Consider the following 21574-nt stretch of genomic DNA (forward strand, 5'->3'; position numbering starts at 1 on the left):
TTTTTACACAGTAGATCAAAATGGGAACCAGATTAAATTCCTCTACTTGAGGCAGCAACCAATCCCCAACCTAGTGAAGATATTCCACCCTTTTCTGGCTGAGGACCATAGGCTCCAATCCGGAGGTGCCGATTCTCATCCCAGCCACTTCACACTCAGCTGCAAACTGTCCCAGGGCATGCTAGAGGTCACAGCTTGATGAAACTAAAAAGTATCACATCATCTGCAAAAAGCAATGACGTGATCCTGATGCCCCCAAACTGGACAATTTCCACCCTCTGACTGCATCTATAAATCCTGTCCATAAAAATTACGAACAGGATCAGAGATGAAGGGCAGCCCTGGCAGAGTCCAACACCCACTGAGACCAAGTCTGAATTACTGCCAGCAATGCAAACCAAGCTCTCACTCCTTTCATCGAGGTAACCAACCATCAGAGGCCTGGTACCCCATACTCTTAGAGAACCTCCCACAAGACTCCCCAAGGAACACGGTCATATACTTGTTCCAAGTCCACAAAGCACATATAGACTGGTTGGCCAAACTCCCATGAACCTCCTTGAGAGGATAAAAAGCTGGTCCAGCGTTCCCTCAGGATGAAAACCATATTGTTCCTCCTGAAATCAGAGGTTCGACAAATGGACAATTCCATAAACTTTCCCAGGGAGGCTGAGGAGTGTGACCCCCCTAAAGTTGGAGCACATCCTCTGGTCCACCTTCTTAAAGATAGGAACCACCACCCCAGTCTGCCAGTCCAGAGGCACTGTCCCCAAGCTCCATGCAATGTTGAAGAGACATCTCAACCAAGACAGCCCAACAACATCCAAAGCCTTCAGGAACTCCAGACAAATCTCATCCACTCCTGGAGCCCTGCCAGTGAGGAATTTTTTTTTTTTTTAAACCACTTCAAATCACCTCAGTTCTAGTTACGGGCAAGTCCTCCATGAGTCTTCCAACTCTGCTTCCTGTATGGAAGGCATGTCAGAAGGGTTCGGGAGATCTCTGAAGTATTCCTTCCATTGCCCGACTATATACCCAGTTGAGGTCAACAGCACTCATCCGTACTGTAAACAGCATGGAAAACGCACTGCTTTCCCTTCCTGAGTCACCTGACGGTTTGCCAGAATCTCTTCAAGGCCGACTGAAAGCTTTTATCCATAGCCTCATCAAACTCCTTCCACACCCGAGTTTTTGCTTCCACAACTGCTGCAGCCGCGCTCCGCTTGGTCTGACAGTACCTGTCAGCTGCTTCGAGAGTTCCAAAAGCCAACCAGGCTTGGAAGGCCTCCTTCTTCAGCTTGACGACTCCCTTAAATGTTGGAGTCCACCACCAGGTTTGGGGATTGCCGCCACAACTGGTACCAACAACCTTGCAACCACAGCTCCATACAGTTGCCTCAGCAATAGAGGCACAGAACATTGTCCATTCAGACTCAATGTCCCCAGCCTCTCTTGAAATGCAGGAGAAGCTCTGCTAGAGGTGCAAGTTGAAGATCTCTCTGATGGGGCTCTGCTAAACTTTCCCAGCACACCCGCACTATACATCTGGATTTACCAGGTCTGTCCAGCGTCTTCCCCTGCCATCTGATCCAACTCACTACCAGGTGGTGATCAGTTGATAGTTCAGCTCATCTCATCTCTTCACCTGAGTGTCCAAGACATATGACCACAGGTTTGATATGACTACAAAATCAATCACTGACCTAAGATCTAGAGTGCTCAGGTACCAAGAGTACTTATGCTCAAACATGGTGTTCATTATGGACAGATTATGCCTATCACAGAAGTCCAATAAGAGAGCACCACTCAGGTTCAGATCAGGTGGGCCATTCCTCCCAATCACACCGTTCCATGTTTTGCGGTCATTGTCCACGTGAGAGTTAAAGTCCCCCAAAAGAACGATAGAGTCACCCAAAGCCTCCAAGAAGGCCAAATACTCCAAACTGGTGTTCAGTGCATAAGCAGAGACAGTCCGAGCATGTGCCCAAACTTGAAGACCCTGGGAGGCAATTTTCTCATCTACTGGTGTGAACTCCAACGTACTGGCACCGAACCAGGGGGCTATGAGAAAATCCACACCTGCTCACCACCTCTTACCGAGAACAACTCTCTTCTGGAGTCCAGCCTCTCTCCAGGAGTCTGGTTCTGGAGCCCATATTGTGCATTGATGTGAACCTGACTATAGTATATCTAGCCGTTACCCCTCTACCTGCTGCACCAGCTCAGGCTCCTTTCCAGGCAGAGGTTATGTTCCATGTTCCAAGAGCCAGTTTTGTCAGCCGGGGATCGGACCACCAAGGCACCTGCCTCATACTGCCACCTGAGCCACATTGCACCAGACCCTTACGGTTCCCCCTGCCAGTGGTGAGCCCAGTGTTTAATTCCACAGGTCTAAACTAGCTGTTATAAATGATCTATAGCCACTATAAAGCCTCACATATTATATATTAACATAATATCCTGATAGAGTGCCGATTTTCGTGGAATAGAAAGAAATTTGATGTTACCAAGAGGACCAATGGGCAGGGTTGGAAATTGTACTACAGCCAGCCACTAGACGGCTTCAAAAAGACACTGGTTTCACTTTTCTACCCGTAATGATGTCTACCCAGTTATAGTGATTTGTACAAATGCACCCCCCCATTAAGCCTCACCTGGTGAGCCATGTCGCTCAGCTGCACCTCAAACCTCTGATTGTCTCTCTCCAGCAGAGATGAATGCTTGTTGGCTTCATCTGCCTCCTTCTGCAAGCGCTGTACCTCCTGATAAAACAAGACACAGGATTATTCAATGCTAATCTAAGACTATTTGAAATACTTCAAAACAACAAGCTAAACCAAAGATGGTACATATTGGAGATAAAAGCAGACCTGCTCCTAGCCGTTTTCTCTGGCAAGTACATAGTGGAGCAAAGACAACTCGCTACTTTTCTCTCTTCTTCCTTACCTGCACAGCATGCTCCAGCTTGGCCGACAGACTTGCCACAGATTTCTGTGCACGCTCCAGCTCCTCCCTCTGCCTCTTCAGTATGGGTGCTTTAGCTTCAACCTCCTGCACAATGTCATCCAGGTACTTGTTCACACGTTTGCTCTCCAATTTCTCCAGTTGCAGCTGCTCCTGTGAGTCTACGTATGCGGTGTAGATCTGTGCAGCAAGCATGTGAAAATGTACACAACATATTTTAAAAGCTACATCCATGCAACATGGTGCCATGCAAACCTCTGAAAATAACTGCAGCATTTCCCATTTTACTCTTTTCTTGGTTTAGCTCAGTGGACTCCAAACATGCTAATTATGCTAGTGTCAGTAGGATAATATTCAGTGGTGGATATTAGTCGTGTTAGCGGTGTTGATGTGTCCTTTAAAAATAACAGCTCCTGGGGAAAGTACCTCTGTGAGCTTCATGCCTGGCCTGATCTTGGTGACCGCTGCTGCAGTGGGAGACATGGTGCTAAGCTGTTCATCTGGGAGAACCAGGGCAGATGTGGTGCCAACTATCAATAAAGAACAAATTAATTTACATACATGATTTGAGTGTAAGCAGAGGGAAGCCACAGACATTATTGCTGACCTCTGCGTGTGGTGTCTGACAGAAGATCATTGGCATTGTCCAGTTCTTTCTCCAGGATGCCAATACGCTCCTTCAGTTCAGCTACTTCCTTCTGTTTGCAGCTCTCTGCCTCAGCCAGCTTTATTTCCATAGCTTTGTGAGCTGCACACAAAACAGCTCATTGTTCATGAAACAAAATGCCTGCCTCCACATATGCACTAATGGCCATTAGTTTCTTTAAAGTTTATATTTAATAGAATGACTTGTGTTTGATATGGAGACGCTCAACGTACATAAATACACTTCATTATGTGTACTTTGTCCCATTTAAAAAGATCACATTGGATTTTACTCAGAGCCAGTGCACTTCAAATAATAAAAAAGTGCTAACGTGCATGATATTCAGATATCTGAGGGTTTCTAACTGACCTGTGCTTGAGTAATTAGGGAAATAGTGGGGCAGCATAGCTAACCTATTGTGCATTTTGTGATACAAGCACCAAATTTGGCACAAATGTACATTGACATATGGCGAACATTTTCAGATATTGAGCCACTCTGAATTCTCTCTTCATGTCTGCCATATTGGAATTCAAAATGGCCGCCATTTGAAATCTACATTTGCGCTTATCTGACCTAAACTTCACTTCCCTGTTGTTTCCATTCTGTGGACTGTTACATGAATAGATATTTTTATATTCCAATTAAATTTAAGGTAATACTAGCACTGTGTTTGCCATCCAGACTGGTCCTATTGCAAGAGGATAGTGATGACCACATCAGTGGATTTTATACTTTTCCTCATTAAATAATATTTGGTGCAGGTGATAACCTAATCAATACCTCATTAAGTAAAATGAGATGTGTTGGAATCCCAGCACAGACACTGGAATGAAATGGCTGCCGTACACAGAGATGCTGATTTAAGAAAAGATTTAAGTGGTCTCTTATTTCTTTTTTTTTTTCCAGAGCTGTATGTCATGTCTCTACACAAAATAGCCCACATTATTGAGAAATGGATTGATCAGTATAGTTTGCAAAATTATTTACAAATAAAAAAAATTAGTCAACTATTCACCCTCCATTGGTGTAAAACCCCTAAATTAGTTATGGTTAAATCAGCTGAAAGTTTCAGAAACTATGAGGTGATTTCCATTCTAAAGACAGTGATTTGATTGTAGAAAGCTCCAGGGTTTATTAGAGAGCATACTTAAGCAAACAGCATCATGAAAACCAATAACCTATGAAAACACATGCAGGACAAGGTTCTGAAAAAGTGTCAATTAGGGTTTGGTTATTAAAAAAATATCCCAAACTTGGAGCACCCACAGAGCAATATTAAATCCATCATTTTAAAAAAAGGAAAGAATTTGGTACAATCATGAGGAAGTCATCCACCAAAAGTCAGTGACTGAGTAAGTAACCAAGAGGCAGAGGACGGAATAGATGCTCATTCTTGTTCATCAGCATTATCTAGTTGTTCCAGTTAAACTTTCAGGAACACACCTTCTCCTGCTTGACAATGCAGTCACCTTCACCCTTCCATCCATCCATCCATTATCTCTAGCCGCTTATCCTCTCCAACAGAGTCACAGGCAAGCTGGAGCCTATCCCAGCTGACTACGGGCGAAAGGCGGAGTACACCCTGGACAAGTTGCCAGGTCATCACAGGGCTGACACATAGACACAGACAACCATTCACACTCACACCTACGGTCAATTTAGAGTCACCAGTTAGCCTAACCTGCATGCCTTTGGACTGTGGGGGAAACTGGAGCACCCGGAGGAAACCCATGTAGACATGAGGAGAACATGCAAACTCCACACAGAAAGGCCCTCGTCGGCCGCTGGGCTCGAACCCAGGACCTTCTTGCTGTGAGGCGACAGTGCTAACCACTACACCACCGTGCTGCCCGTCACCTTCACCTACTTTAGGATAATTAGCCTATTGCTTAACTGTTGGAACTCCTTCGGGTTCCATATCAAACCTAGAACAACACAGAATCTAATCAATAACTCAAACTTGTCGAAACAATTTTTACTTCACAGACTTTGAGTAAAATGTTGTCTTGTATACATGATGATGAATATTCATCTCTCATGAATTAAGTGGAGTACTGTAATAAAGTATGTCATTTTGAAAAATGGATACCAAACAACGGCCATTTTGAAATCCAATATGGCGGCTCATTGGTACAAAATATGCGATGCAGATTGTTACCATTGGATTCCTTGCCCCCCAAAACATACATTTAGACACCAGAATCGAGTCAATAGCAGCATTAGACCCAAAGATAATCGAAAATGTAGATTTCAAATGGCGGCCATTTTGAATTCCAATATGGCGGACATGAAGGGAGAATTCCGAGTGGCTCAATATCTCAAAATGTTCGCCATATATCAATGTACATTTGTGCCAAATTTGATGCTTGTATCACAAAATGCACAATCCTTTTGAATATTCGAGCTAAACCGCCCCACTAAAAAGCCAGGCTCAACCCTCCTCTTTCTCAAGAACCGAAAACACAGATCTCAATAGTTACCGATAAATGTACAATTCTGCCAGCAGGTTTTACTCTTGCATGATTTCTTAGAAACACAAAATTTCACTTCATATTAATCCTGGACTTGTGTAACAGTCAGAGAACAGAGTGCATCTCTCCTCTCACCCTCTCCTGCCTCCTTTAGCAGTTTATGCAGCTCTTCCACAGCCCGGCCCAGCTCTTCACTCTTTGCCTCTGCATCAGCTGCTGCTCCCTGATGAAACATCAACAAATCATCCAGGAAAACACAACACCCAACTCTATGTATAAACCCCCCCCCCTTAAAAAAAAATGCTAATGCTGTCCACATTTAAAACCAGAAATAGACAGACTCTAGTCAATATTAACATTTGGGTCAATTATTTTTTTAAATGAAAATGTTAGATCAGCCCACACTCCTCCCCAGTTTGGCAAGCTTGTCACCTTGTACAAGTTCGACAGCTTGATATTAGCATTAAGCTCATTGCGGAACTTCTCTCCTGAAGCATCTTGCTGTTCTTTGGCCTAAACAAAAGAAGCTGGTATTAGTTGATATGCTGCAGTAACTGTGACACACTAAAGTGAAGGAACAGTGACTCGCCTCTTTCAGTTTGCTGATCAAGTCCTCGGCTTGCTTTTGAAGGTTTTCATTGGAGGATTTCAGACTTACCAGCCGGTCCTGTACTCTGATGCACTGCACAAAAAATACACACGAGCATTTTTCTCACCACTGTTCACTAACCAATTCAATTTTACATACAGATATTTATATGTAGAAGAGTGACAATGTCTAAAAGTGCTACGAACTAGCTCAGTTCTCAGTATGCTATTATTATTATTCCCTTTATGTACCTAGACTGTCACTAATTTTATAAAATTATAAGCTGGTTTTGCAAGAATGCCATGGCCAAGACAGCAAACCTTAGTTCTATAACGGATTCAGCGCCCAGTTCTCATTCAGAAAGTCAAATTGAACCCAGCACCATCATACCTCATCGTCTTTGTTGCTCAGGCTGCACTTGAGCTCTAGAATCTCACTCCCTTTCTCCCGTGATAGCAAGAGAAGCTCCTCACTTTTAGCCTTCAGTTCCTCGCTCAGCCAGGTCACTTGCCCCTGGAGCAGATCCTTCTCCTGCTCCACCCGTTTCTCTTTATACTGCACGCGCACACACACACACTTAACTGCAGTGGGCTTTTCTACCAGAATACCAGGCACTTCAAATTCAAGTGCCAGGTTTACATATAAAGACACATACTAATGACATGGCAGAAGGGCAAGTTCAGTTAAGAACTGTCAAGAATGTTTCTCATCTCCTATCACACCAGCAAAATGGGTATTGAGGACAAAGTTCTGCATTTACACAAAGTAAACAATTTTCCCTTTAAAAGCCCACTAGCCTGAGCACGGTACTGGTTGTTGGAACATGCCAAAAGATCTAAGAAGATGAATTTCACCGACAAAGCAGAGATGAGAGACGAAATAAAATATAATGCAGCATGTGCGATGTGAAATGTGCCCATGGCTAAACACTGTAGAACAGGGATTAACTAAAATCACACTGGTCAAACGAAATCAACCGTTATTTGCTCATCACTCTTAAAGAGTTTCCTGCTCTCCTTAAAAACAAGTTCACAAATCTTTAAAAAAAAAAAAAAGTTTGCGTCGTACTTTCAAATCTTTAGATGTGCATTTTACACAACTGTTTTTTTAACATTTCATCTGTGCATGAATAAGCACTACAGATTCCTACATACACAGTGTGGAGTGAGTATAAATATACTTGATAATAATCAGATTCTATATATAGAAAAATGTGTAGATATAGATTACACACAAAACTACACAAACACACTTGATAAAAAATGAGACCCCTGGTCATGGGGTGCTCCCTGTCCTACATTTTTTTTTGGGGGGGGGTTGCCCTGTGTGGAAAAACACTTCAAAGCAGAAAAGGCTGTTAATTGGGCGATTATTAGTAAGGGGTGGGGGGCGCGCCCGCGACACAGTGGTATAGTGGTTAGCGCTGCTGCTTCACAGCAAGAAAGTCCTGGGTTCGAGCCCAGCAGCTGATGAGGGCCTTTCTGTGTGGAGTCTGCATGTTCTCCCCATGTCCGTGTGGGTTTCCTCCAGGTGCTCCGGTTTCCCCCACAGTACAAAAACATGCAGGTTAGGCTAATTGGTGGCTCTAAATTGACCATAGGTGTGAATATAGTTGTTTGTCTCTATGTGTTAACCTTGCAATGACCTGGCAACTTGTTCAGGGTGTACCCCACCTCTTGCCCATGGTCAGCTGGGATAGGCTCCAGCTTAAGTGGCTACAGATAATAGATGGATAGTAGAAACAGGTGCGTTAGAGCAGAACACACTAAAATGCATAGAACAGAAGGTACTCAAGGACCAGAACTCCACCACCAGCAAGTTTAGTCCTTCTTGTTACTAATGTGCATGTCTGAAATACCCTTAAATATACTTCAAAACAAAGACAAAAGTGACTGAAGAAAAACCTATTTCAGACATTTGAGCTTGATGCTGTTTGGATCACTTCCAAAATATCAGTTTATCTCCTGAATACAGTAATAATTCCATACAAATCCTACAAACATTAAACATGGAATATCACACCATTGAGAACCTTGGACAGACACACAATCTTGGATAAGTGGAAAACACAATGCCACCTAGTGGTGGAGATTGTCATTCACAAAACCTCCATGTCTTGTCAAGTTGTACCTTGATTGAGACTTCCAAAGCCTCCAGCTCATCTAGCTTCAACCGTAACTGCATATTTGTAGCGCTGACTTCCACCAGCCTGTCACTGAGCCGTTTCAAATCCTCTGAAGGAGAAATACATGCAACATTTAAAACCATTTACAGTTTTCCAGGTGCACAGTGGATTTAGTGATTTCATAAAGTGAACATCTGTCTCCTTTACCACTCTGGCCCCCAACCTCCTGCGATGTTCTTTCCAGCGTCCGCACCAGGTCTCGCTTCTCAGCCTCCAGATCATCCTTTAATTTGGACAGCTCCTTCTACATGGTGATACAGAACACGTGAGTACATCATAGCCCATACAGGAGTCATAACCAAGATGATTGAGCGCATCTGCACTCATCTGCCACCAACTGACTCACTAAAACAAATCCATAGAGTCAATGTATTTTAAGAACTTGTTATTTTACCTGCTCTGACTCCAGCTTTGCATACGAGGATTCATGCTCCTTCGTTTTCTCACGGAGAGATTTTAACTCTTCATCTGTAAAACAGTATATTAATATGGGTAATCTGGTTACAGTCAAGGAGTCTGGGGCTGAGGTGCAAATAAAGGTGGGGTTTACATTAGACCGTATCAGCGGATCATCAGATTAACGTTTTTAAAACGATTAGTGTGCATACAGCAACACCAATACACGGATACGCTCAGCTCCGCAGGCATCCTGCGCTCCAAATCACTCTGCCCTGAACAGCGAGTGCCCTCTGGAGGGTGCGCACTCCGGCCCTGCACAGCTCACACAGCGCGCGAGCTGTGATTCGGGACTGAGCCACTGTGTGTGTGATCCCAGCGCATATCACTTACCACTTGCAAATGGAAGGATGGCAAGCCTAAAGACAATCATAACTACACAATGGGCAGTATTTGCATCAGTATTTGCAGTATTTTCATACTTTTATACTCTTTAATGAAAGGTGATACAAGGCGGAAGTCAGCGCCGTTTTTCAGCAGTCGCGTCACATGACCAACGCCAGCGATTCAGGAAGGTGGATATCACAGTGATGTTGTCCAATGACGACGCCAGCTAGAGCTCAGCACAGCATATCCGCGTATTCTCAATGTTTACACAGCACTGGACCAGACACGATCTGGATTGAATACGTGGACGCTGGCGGATTCCCGTTTCCCGGCGTTTTAATGTAAACGGACAGTGCATCCGCGAAGAAAACGAGACAGATACGGTCTAATGTAAACTTGGCCAAAGTCTGGACATCAACGAATTGGGATAGTTATCAATCTACAGGATGACGGTGATATTCATTTGTTTGAGTGAAGTGCACAAATAAGGTGAGAGACCTGGACAAACTTAAGGCTCAAGCACCACTGTATTGTTTCCTTTAGGTAGCGATTCAAATGACAGGGCAAATGACTTTGTTACATTTACTACAGAATTATGACTAAGTTACACTTACTAAATGGTTCGTGTAGCTACAACTAAATGGGATATAAGGTGCCCAGTGAGTGTATATTGCCAACAAAAAGTGTGACAGTTTCCCTATGGACCCTTTTCACGTGACGTCACGACAAACGCGGCCGCCATTTGGGACGTGTACTACCAGTAGTTTACCACAGCCAACATTGAGGAACGGCAGCAAAGAAAGTGCTTATTTTCAGCAAGACTTCCATCATGCCACTATATTGTTGTGCACCTGGATGTAGTAACCATCAACAAACAAGGCAAGGGTTATCATTTTATCGGATCCCGGCAGATGCTGACCGACGGAGAAGATGGATAGTGGCATACCAGCGCTTGTGCAGTGACCACTTTGCTGGAGGTAAGACGAATAAAATTAGCCAGAAAAGGCATTACATTGCTGTTAACATTCCATTCTAGTTTACTGTAATTATGATCTGGCAGCTATTTACACCGGATCCAGTGTAAATAGCTGCCGGAGCCAACATCCGAGGTTCCGGAGCGCGCTAGCTCGCGGCAAGCTCGGACGTTGGCTCCGGCAGCTATTTACACTGGATCCGGTGTAAATAGCTGCCAGATCATAATTACAGTAAACTAGTAAATACAGTTTTCTGCATCTCGCTCCTTTTTCTTTTATGTTTGTCGCCTTCCTCGCATTCAAACCGATTCGAGCCGAAGTCCACTACATGTCCAAAATGGCGGTCGCGTTTACGAAGGTCACGTGACTGAAAAGGGTCTATAGTGCTCATTCCTGTTATGGGCAGTGGCTTTTTTTTTTTTTTAAATAAGGCAAAAAGTTTTACAAATGCTTACCAAGTGATGTAAACTCTTCCTGGAGTTTTTGATGATCTTTTGTTACAGACAGACACTGATTCTGGCTCTCTGTGTACTGCTTCTCCAGGACAGAGTACTGTTGTTCTAAATTAAACAACCAAAAAAGTCCACAATTTGTTAACAAAAAGAGTAGCTAAATTTACATTTATGTGCTAAATATAGAATAAAATAACTGAGCATTCAGCAGCTTCAGCCAAAGCACTGGCTCTATTCCTACTTTCATGCACGATAACTCATTATTACAGTCAATCTGGGGGCGTTGTGGCTCAGGTGGATAAGGTGCCATACCATAAATCTGGGGACCTGGGTTTGATTCCGACCCGAGGTCATTTCCCGATCCCGCCCCGTCTCTCTCTCCCGCTCATTTCCTGTCTCTACACTATCCTATCCAATAAAAGGTGAAAAAAGCCCCCCCCCAAAAAAAATCTTTAAAAAAAAAAAAAAAATCTGCCAATCGACCACCAACACGTACCAAACAGACAAAATGTAAAACTTGAATCCAAGGCACATCTAAGCGATTTTTCAAAGTTTGCCAACTACTTGCCTCTTATTTCATACAAAAATTTGTATCTGAACATTGATTATAGTCTTGGTGAAGGTTACCCGAGTTACCATGGTAACTACCCACAGTTTCTTCTTTAAGATAGTGACAACTTGAAATAAAAGAGTCATGGCTTACTTAATACGTAATGGCCTTTTTTAGTATTCTGACAAAAAGCAAGTTAAAATAAAAGTGTGTTTTTGTCAGGCCCTAGAGCATACGTTTTCATTTGCTAAATAACTTTGTTAATCAGGGTTTTTTTTTTTTTAGTCTTGGATTATGTTGAGTGTCTTCTGTACAAGTCCTTGTGTATAAGCTGTTACTATAGAAACAACGTATTTGTATAGCAGCGCAGCTTGAAGAGTAGTTTCAGCTATAACACAAACAATAGGTTTATATTAATGCAGTAGTTCCAATAGGTTATCGTTTCTATAGTTTTATTTATTTATTTATTTATTTATTTTGGGGGGGGGGGGGGGGTGTCAGAAGCAGGATTTCCATTGCAGTTTTGCGCAAGTCATATTCTACAAATTTCAACAAAACAATTGTGGTTGGTCTGTGTTTCCACCAAGTGATGTTATGTGATTAAAGCTGATTTCCTCCACTCACGATACAGAGCACACTTTTTTTTTTCAGAAAAGTAGCATTTCTATTTGCTCTTCATATTCTGTGACTTAGACAAAAACCTGTTGCCATTTCAATTTTGCAAAATAGTGTTTTATTGAATCATCTGAAGAGTCACCTCATGTAACCATAACTTTTTGCGATAAGAGTTTTGTCCCCCCCCCCAAATTCATGCATTTCCATTATTCTTTAGTTTGCAATTTTAAATTGTGCATTCAGCAGGTTAATGGAAACACAGCTAGAGACAGAGGGGCTAGTCAAGGAATGATTATCACAGCTGTAAGAAAGTGAGAACAGGAACTAACTTGTCTCTTAGACATCCCACATCATCAAATCTACAGTGGGGCAAAAAAGTATTTAGTCAGCCACCAATTATGCAAGTTCTCCCACTTAAAGATGAGAGAGGCCTGTAATTTTCATCATAGATACACTTCAACTATGAGAGACAGAATCCAGGAAATCACATTGTAGGATTTTTAATGAATTAATTGGTAAATTCCACGGTAAAATAAGTATTTGGTCACCTACAAACAAGCAAGATTTCTGGCTCTCACAGACCTGTAACAACTTCTTTAAGAGGCTCCTCTGTCCTCCACTCGTTACCTGTATTAATGGCACCTGTTTGAACTCATTATCAGTATAATGGCCCTTTTCCACTACCCTTTTTCAGCTCACTTCAGCCCGACACGGCTCGCGTTTCGACTACCTCAGAACAGCACGACTCCGCTCGCTTCAGCCCTACTCACCACCCAAAACTTGCACGGTTTTGGAGTGGGGCTGAAGCGAGCCAAACTGAGCCGAGTGGGGCTAGGGGCGTGAGGAGACACTCCCCTGTGCACTGATTGGTGAGGAGGAGTGTCCTCACACGCCCCGCAAGCACACTGGGATCTGTAAACACCGTAAACCCGGAAGAAGAATTACGAATTACGAGAATTTCTGAAGCCTTATGCGCCTCGCCTCATCCATACGCTCTTGCCAGTATCTGTTGGCGTTGTCGGTGACAACAAGCCACAGCACCAAGACCAGCAACACTAACGACTCCATGTCCTCCATGTTTATTGTTTACTATCCGGGTCGTGAGACGACCGCTTGAAAGGTCACTGATGTCATTGTTTGCGCCGCCTAACGACATCACGTGACGTCCACCCACTTTCACTAACTCCACCCAATGTGTCCACCCACTTCCAGCCAGCACGGTTCAGCGCGGTTGTAATTGAAATGCAACTCCAACAGCCCCGCTCAGCACGGCACAGCACAGCTCAGCCCAACTCAGCCGTGTTGGTAGTGGAAAAGCGGCATAAAAGACACCTGTCCACAACCTCGAACAGTCACACGCCAAACTCCACTATGGCCAAGACCAAAGAGCTGTCAAAGGACACCAGAAACAAAATTGAAGACCTGCACCAGGCTGGGAAGACTGAATCTGCAATAGGTAAGCAGCTTGGTGTGAAGAAATCAACTGTGGGAGCAATTATTAGAAAATGGAAGACATACAAGACCACTGATAATCTCCCTCGATCTGGGGCTCCACACAAGATCTCACCCTGTGGGGTCAAAATGATCACAAGAACGGTGAGCAAAAATCCCAGAACCACACGGGGGGACCTAGTGAATGACCTGCAGAGAGCTGGGACCAAAGTAACAAAGGCTACCATCAGTAACACACTACGCCGCCAGGGACTCAAATCCTGCAGTGCCAGACGTGTCCCCCTGCTTAAGCCAGTACATGTCCAGGCCCGTCTGAAGTTTCCTAGAGAGCATTTGGATGATCCAGAAGAGGATTGGGAGAATGTCATATGGTCAGATGAAACCAAAATAGAACTTTTTGGTAAAAACTCAACTTATGTTTGGAGGAGAAAGAATGCTGAGTTGCATCCAAAGAACACCATACCTACTGTGAAGCATGGGGGTGGAAACATCATGCTTTGGGGCTGTTTTTCTGCAAAGGGACCAGGACGACTGATCCGTGTAAAGGAAAGAATGAATGGGGCCATGTATCGTGAGATTTTGAGTGAAAACCTCCTTCCATCAGCAAGGGCATTGAAGATGAAACGTGGCTGGGTCTTTCAGCATGACAATGATCCCAAACACACCGCCCGGGCAACAAAGGACTGGCTTCATAAGAAGCATTTCAAGGTCCTGGAGTGGCCTAGCCAGTCTCCAGATCTCAACCCCATAGAAAATCTTTGGAGGGAGTTGAAAGCCCGTGTTGCCCAGCGACAGCCCCAAAACATCACTGCTCTAGAGGAGATCTGCATGGAGGAATGGGCCAAAATACCAGCAACAGTGTGTGAAAACCTTGTGAAGACTTACAGAAAATGTTTGACCTCTGTCATTGCCAACAAAGGGTATATAAAGTATTGAGATGAACTTTTGTTATTGACCAAATACTTATTTTCCACCATAACTGGCAAATAAATTCTTTAAAAATCAGACTGTGATTTTCTGGATTTTTTTTTTCTCATTTTGTCTCTCATATTTGAGGTATACCTATGATGAAAATTACAGGCCTCATCTTTTTAAGTGGGAGAACTTGCACAATTGGTGACTGACTAAATACTTTTTTTGCCCCACTGTAATTGTAAAGCATTAAAATGCGCCATTTATTGAAAAATGAGTTAAATAACAGATTCCAGACCATGTGGTTATAGGAAACTAATCCAAATAATCTAGCATGTGGTGGGGACAGTAACTCCGCTCAGCATTGTGCCGTATCCCACCACCCTCACACAGATCATCATAACTATACTGTTATTATTTAATTATGTTATAGTTATAACCACAATCAGCTCTGTGCGTCTATATAAAATTAATCAATACCTTCTGAATGAACAGAGCCCCTAAAGTCCAGAAGGGTGATATAAATATCACAAGTCATTATCTTGTCCCCACTAAATAAATAAATAGATAGAAACCCCTTCCAGGATGTGATGTCTTGGCACACATCACATGACTGCTGCTTCACTCCATTATTGTGTGTCTGCAGCACTGATCTCCACGTAAAATATCTGGATAGCTCATTTGCCAATCCATGCTGTACAGATGAATGAAGCCATCTGGCCACCATATTACCACTCACATTGCGTGTATTTAGCTTGTGTGTTAAACCATCATATCTGATCAAATTTGCCCCAAGAAAAGTATTTCCTGACTTTCCCCCTTTCATTACCTCCTCTTATTTTCTCAATTTTACTCACCTTCCTTACATATCTTGATAGTGCTCCCCTTCATTGTTATTGTTTCCTCCCCCCCTTTCCCGTTCAGTCTCTGATCATTTTTTGAACGGCTCTTTTACTACTATATTTTTATGGAGATTATTTCAGTTCTTCTCTTATACAGTGTATCTTTTGTATATTTCTTCTTCCTTTCTATTTAGGACAGTTGCTGAAACAGGATTATCTTCTCACGTTATTTGCTATTTTCACTTCATTCTCACAGTCATGTCTTAACAGTATTTATTGGTCACATACCGTAATTCACAACACATGAATCAATCCTGATAGAGTTAAATAATTTATAGATTATTCCTCAGCGCTCACACTAATATCTCACCTTCTTTAACACACATTGACTTTTTATACTATTGAATTGTTATATTTATCTTATTCTTGTTTGATATAGTTATAAATAGATAATGCCTGATGTTATTTAGGTTTTCTTGAAATTTGTCAAAAAATTGTAATGTTTTGGAAATATTAATTTGTATGGAAATATTTCCTAAAAAAAGGGAGCATTAGAATAATTTATTGCCTTGTTATAATTATGCAGTAAATTATAATTAATTCAAGACTTCTTAAATTTTATTAGATGACTGTACATAATTTGTGACTATAGCCACAGATCAATCTGTTTCTAAACAGTTAATTTGTAATATCTACATATAAGCCTCTGTTCCATCCATTATTTGCTTGATTAGTTTCATTTCATTTTTCATTCTGTGCAACAGAATGTATGGTTTTGTTTTGAAATTGCTGATCTGGAACAGTATATGAGGGTTCATATGCCTCCAAGAAACAGGAAATGACTAGTTTTGTGGACCCTGACCCACGTGCTGTCTCCATCTCTGGGGAAACTAGAATTGTTCTGTCACGTTGTAATGTACACTGTTTTCTTCTCTGTTATGCGTGTACTATGTATTTTCTATTTGGTTCAAATAATAATTTGCAGTAATCTTCCTGACTATCTATGATAAATGTATTGAATATCGTACATTGATTAAAACACAAATACTCCACAGAAATCAACTATAGACCAGTTCACAGATACGACAAACCGCAAGGAGTTGTAGGAAAGGTCAAAGGTTAAGGCCTCATAAACGGGCGGAAGTAGAGCATGTCAACAATGGCAGAGGCTACAGGCTCGCTGTGGGGACACTGTTGCGTTGTCGATTGCTACAAAGGACGTCGACTGCTTGAACAGTGGATGCGAGAAGACTGTAGTGTACATTTAAGTGAGTGTATACAGAAAAAATTATGTGAATCCAAGCACACAGTTTAACACAAAAGTTCGTTTATATCCCGACCTTGTCAGCTGTCAGATTTATGTTAATGGACCCGGTAAGCGGGTAAATAATATATTTTTTTTTCTTCACCAAATTCTAACAGAAAACAAGAGCGCCCGAAAGGGAAAACCGAGCCGAGCCACCTCACAGCTGTAATGCAAATTGCTTTCCTCCTCCGTATACAAGTGCGCTTCCATGGCAGGGAAAAAGAAACTATATTTTGGCGCCTATGTAGTCCCCTATTTAAACAAATAGGAGTCATTCAGGATTCAGCCATGTTTTTGCTCCGTGTTTTTACTCGACCAAAGTTATACAGTATTATGAGCTTTAAATGAGCTTTTTTTTCTCTTTTTCTCCTTTTTCTTTTTGGCATTTTAATATTTTATTTCTACTATTTAATTCTTATTATTTTCTTTTAATTCTTTCAATTCTTTTAATTAATTATTTTAGAATAAAGATAAAATTATTTTATGTAATTTTATTTCTCTATTGTTTACTGTTTTTGTTTTTACTTCTGTAAAGCACATTGAACTGCCATTGTGTATGAAATGTGCTATATAAATAAACTTGCCTTGCCTTAAATTGCATAAATAAAACCATTTGGTGAAACTTTGAAGAAGAGATTGTAGTAGTTTAAAGTTTTTACCGAACGTTTTCATGTCGACTCCAATTAATACACTAGTAGAATCGATGACTAGTTTAGGAGGCCAAAACTTTTTTTTCAATTTTTGACTGTACCAGCCTGAAAAAACTTGCGACAGTCAAATGGAAAAAAAGCAAGCTGGTCATGTTGTACTGGACTAATCTATGACTGATGAGTATAGTAAGTGATACTAGTACTGATACAATAAAACAGACGACTGTAATCTGGTAGGCAGCACGATTTATATTATTTCTCCGTGTCAGATGTTGACCTGTCAAAAACTGCAGTATCACCAGGTACATACCTCGATTTTTCTTCGTCTTCCTTGGACGGTACAGGCTGGATTTTCAAAATATCTGTGGCATATGCAAGCGCCCTTAACTCTTCTACCCCCATGGTAGTTGGCAATCCCCGTTCTCTCATATCCATAAGGCGTATTTACTAAGGTTTGGCTTGTTTGCCGCTATGTTTTCATCTCCGATGAGGCCTCGACCTTTGACCCTGCGCATGCGCGGCAATATCTGTGAACTGGTCTATTCACACGCACGCGCCCACGTGTATAAAGAACATGTCCAGTTGTTGTGTTTCACCCCCTCAACAATTAAATGAATAATGTCCAGTTTTGTGTAGCTTCCTACGCAGAGATATGACCGATCCAGTCCGAGGTAATATGGCGGCTTCACTCTGAGGAGTGAATGAACCACCCAGATATTTTATGTAGAGATCAGTGGGTCTGCAGAGTCGCAGTCTTACACTTGGGGCATGCGCTAGATTTAAAAAAAAAAAATTAAAAATTTATTTTAAATAATCTTAGCGACTGTTAAGGCCTCTGCATGCTCTTGCGACAAGGCTTTCGCAGATAGCTTTTCGCAGACAGTTGTAATTTATCGTTGAGCGGGGAGTAATAGGCGTGCACGATGTTATTCACCGGCACAACGCAAGGGGGCGCGAAGTCGCTAGGAGTAGTTGGTAGGTGTGGTTAGTGGAGTGTTTATCCTCCGGTTACTTATAATGACTAGAACTTTTTTTTTATAATGACTAGAACTGGAGTCGTATAGATGTACGTACTTCCTCGATCAACCGCTCTTCGTGCTGCTCCATCTTCGCTCGTGTTTTTAAAAATGCCAGTCGTGAAAACAAACCAAACCAGGAAAGTAGGGAAGCGGAAGTGCGTGTACAGCGGATGTAGAGTGGACCAATCGGAGCCCTCTTGTCTGCGATGCTGTCTGCGAGGCTTCTGCGGTGGTCACAATTTTTGGGAGGTGCGCGCAGAGCGTCTGCGAAGGTGGGGGGCCTACGCAGACACTGTCTGCGACGCTATCTGCGAGGACTGGGTTGTCAGCATAAATTGGCCTTTAGGCGAATCAACATTTACCTTGTTTCAGGGTTAGGGAAACGATGTCCCTTCCTGAATGGCAACATTTATAGCGACACACAACCAGCATTAACGGCCGGTTTTTGTGTGTATAGAGATCTTGCAGTCACGTGACCGGAAAGTACACAACCGCCATCGTGTCGGTCAAAAACACCGCTGAATACTGCTGCACTCGTGTACAGAATGGATCAATTTCAACCGACGGACTACACGGCTCATTTTTCTAATGAACAGATAACTAGATACATGTCTAAAATAAACGATCTACAGATTTGTGACCCTTATGGCTTTCCGGACGGAGTTTTCACGACCGGATTTTGAACTGCCAGCGGAATACCCGGACGTGTATGATTACCTCATCAACTTTCCCTCGCTGTTCAGTGGTGAAGCACTGCGTGCTTATAAATCTCTGGACAGTTATCTTTACAGAAATTCAGGATTTGTCAGCGACTCAGATGTGGCATCTTGTAAACAAGAAATTGATCCTCACTGGATGGGTAAGTCACTTAAGTATTGAGTATAGCACTGACCAGCCAATTATAGAATAAGGTAATTCCAAATCGTCCGTGTTGTTTACATGGATCTGGCGTTGGAGAGGTAGAGGCTTAGCAGTGGAGATTTGAGTGGCTGTTTTCTGAGCTTAGTCAACAGGCCGGCTCTGCCTGTAGCCTCGCTTTTGCTTCGGCTCCCGGCGCCACCTCCTTCGCTTTGCTTCCGATAACAATCCACGGAGACCCCGCTGGTCTCGCAATCTGGTCTCGTCCAGAATGTGTTTTTTTTTTTTCTCTCGTCCGGAATGTTGTGCATGCGATGGAAATCGCTACAAACCGTCATTTTCTGCTGGAAACCAATGTCCAGTAAGTTCATACGGTTGTAGTGGATATTGAAGTCCGGTACAGACGAATAACACGCAAAAATACACACAAAAAACATAAAAAACGTGCACAGGTAGGGAGAACTTGTAGCCTCAGCCGTTGCAGTAGAATTGTATATAGTAGGGTTTTCCAGAAGAAAAGGTAGAAGTAAAAGCAGAAGTAGAAGGCGGAATATGGCGTTTGACCTACAAGATGGCGTCTGTCACAATCTGGATCGGCTGTGACGTCACATGCAAGATCTCTATTTACACCTGAAGTGTGGCGTCGGCGCTCGTGTCCTCTAGAGGCGCTGTCGCATGAGACACACCAGAATTTACACACAGAAGAAGAGTGAAAACGCAACGCGAGTCCGATACTTTACTGTAGGAATAAACAGAAAATAACATGGACAAAATGTTTCGAAGCAGTTTTAAAGAGAGAAACGAAACCAATTCATGTAATTAATTATAAACAAAGTGAATTCCCACTGAAAGCATTTAAGACTTTAACTCGTTCGTATTCAGCAGTTTGAGCCGATCGAAAACACTTCAGTGCCCCTAGTTTAAATCCACGGTTCTATTAATCACTGACTGACAGATGCTTTATGAGTTTTTGTTGAGTTATGATGTACACCACCGACAAAAAAGAAAAAGTGTGTGATCCTGCAGGATTAAACTGACCGTTATGATGAAGTACAGCCGCTATAGATCCTCACACTTAGTATAAACATAATAAACAATACCGTGACATAGTAGATTCCGATTTTTATTTTTTCCGGAGATGAAGGAGCAACCGGAAATGTGATGTTACCAAGCGGTGTATAGTTACATTTCTGGGAGGTACGCGCCGTGAGATACGAAACTACATCGTAGCTACAGCTAACAACATAAAGCTGTCAGTAGCCACAACCCGTGCTGCTGTTTACAAACTGTCTGAGGAGAGCAAGCTTATTTTTCTGTATAATAAAACGCTACACTCACATTTCCCTGCTCTTAGCCGGCTAACTAGCCCACTGAATGGTCAGGGCGAGGAAAGAAGGATCATATTTACCGCTGTCCAATCGAAGCTGCTCATACTGCGCTTTAAAGTAATCAGCCTCACTCTGCTGCTCCACCAGGTACTTCTCTAGTTTTCCCTGCGCCGCCTTGGAGAGTTTAGACAACTCGGCTCGCTCTAAGATTTGCTGCAGCGCAGCCGCCATTTTGTTTTTTTGTCCTGTTTGCGCTCCGTCTTCTTCTTCTTCTTCTTCCGGTTTTATGGCGGTTGGCAACTAGCTTCAATGGTGCATTACCGCCACCAGCTGGACTGGGGTGTAGTACTTGAGTTTAAAACAAACAAACAAACAAACAAACCCTAAATTCTTTTAATTAAACCCGTGTTCCTTAAAGTGCCATTCCACAATTGGATGTATTCTTTGGCATAAAATACAATATATTTTATGACAACATGACTAGACAGAGAAATCTTTTAGCTTCAAAATGATATATCAAACATAATTTTTTGACAACGATAAGTATATTAATTTTGCGACCAAAGTCACCTACCCTTTTAATTTCCGCGCGGTACTGAAACGTGATGTCATCGGCAGGTTCCCCTTCTTGTGTACCACGTGTCGGTCTATTTTTAGACCAGGAAACCCCCAAAGTGAGGGAGTCATTTCTCCTCATATATGGGGGCCAAAAAATTGCGAAAAATTTTGAGTTAATCTTTCAGTTAGCTAGATTTATTGGTATTAGCTAGATTTATTGGTATTATTTTTATCGCGTTCTATCCGCCATTGCTGATAATATGTGCCACGTCACACGTCACGTGGTACACAAGAAGGGGAACCTGCCGATGACATCACGCGCGGAAATTAAAAGGGTAGGTGACTTTGGTCGCAAAATTAATATACTTGTCGTTGTCAAAAAATTATGTTTGATATATCATTTTGAAGCTAAAAGAT

At 42.4% G+C, this 21574-nt stretch overlaps 1 protein-coding gene across 2 annotated transcripts in view; it reads right to left on the reverse strand.

Annotated features, from left to right (window-relative positions):
* Positions 1-20860, reverse strand: part of tprb (translocated promoter region b, nuclear basket protein) — a 70900-nt gene extending 50040 nt beyond the window's left edge. For both annotated transcript variants that reach the window (XM_060917353.1, XM_060917351.1), the window contains exons 1-13: positions 20680-20860; positions 11071-11175; positions 9253-9326; positions 9006-9102; positions 8804-8907; positions 7064-7228; positions 6674-6766; positions 6517-6597; positions 6220-6307; positions 3572-3712; positions 3391-3494; positions 2947-3144; positions 2655-2762 (exon numbers count right to left, since the gene is read on the reverse strand). In XM_060917353.1, coding sequence (XP_060773336.1) covers positions 2655-2762; positions 2947-3144; positions 3391-3494; positions 3572-3712; positions 6220-6307; positions 6517-6597; positions 6674-6766; positions 7064-7228; positions 8804-8907; positions 9006-9102; positions 9253-9326; positions 11071-11175; positions 20680-20830 — 1509 coding nt within the window. In that variant the 5' untranslated portion in view covers positions 20831-20860. The remainder of the gene's footprint in view (positions 1-2654; positions 2763-2946; positions 3145-3390; positions 3495-3571; positions 3713-6219; positions 6308-6516; positions 6598-6673; positions 6767-7063; positions 7229-8803; positions 8908-9005; positions 9103-9252; positions 9327-11070; positions 11176-20679) is intronic.
* Positions 20861-21574: the final 714 nt, after the last annotated feature.

Source organism: Neoarius graeffei, chromosome 3 (genome assembly GCF_027579695.1).
Source record: "Neoarius graeffei isolate fNeoGra1 chromosome 3, fNeoGra1.pri, whole genome shotgun sequence".
Classification (NCBI taxonomy): Eukaryota; Metazoa; Chordata; class Actinopteri; order Siluriformes; family Ariidae; genus Neoarius; species Neoarius graeffei.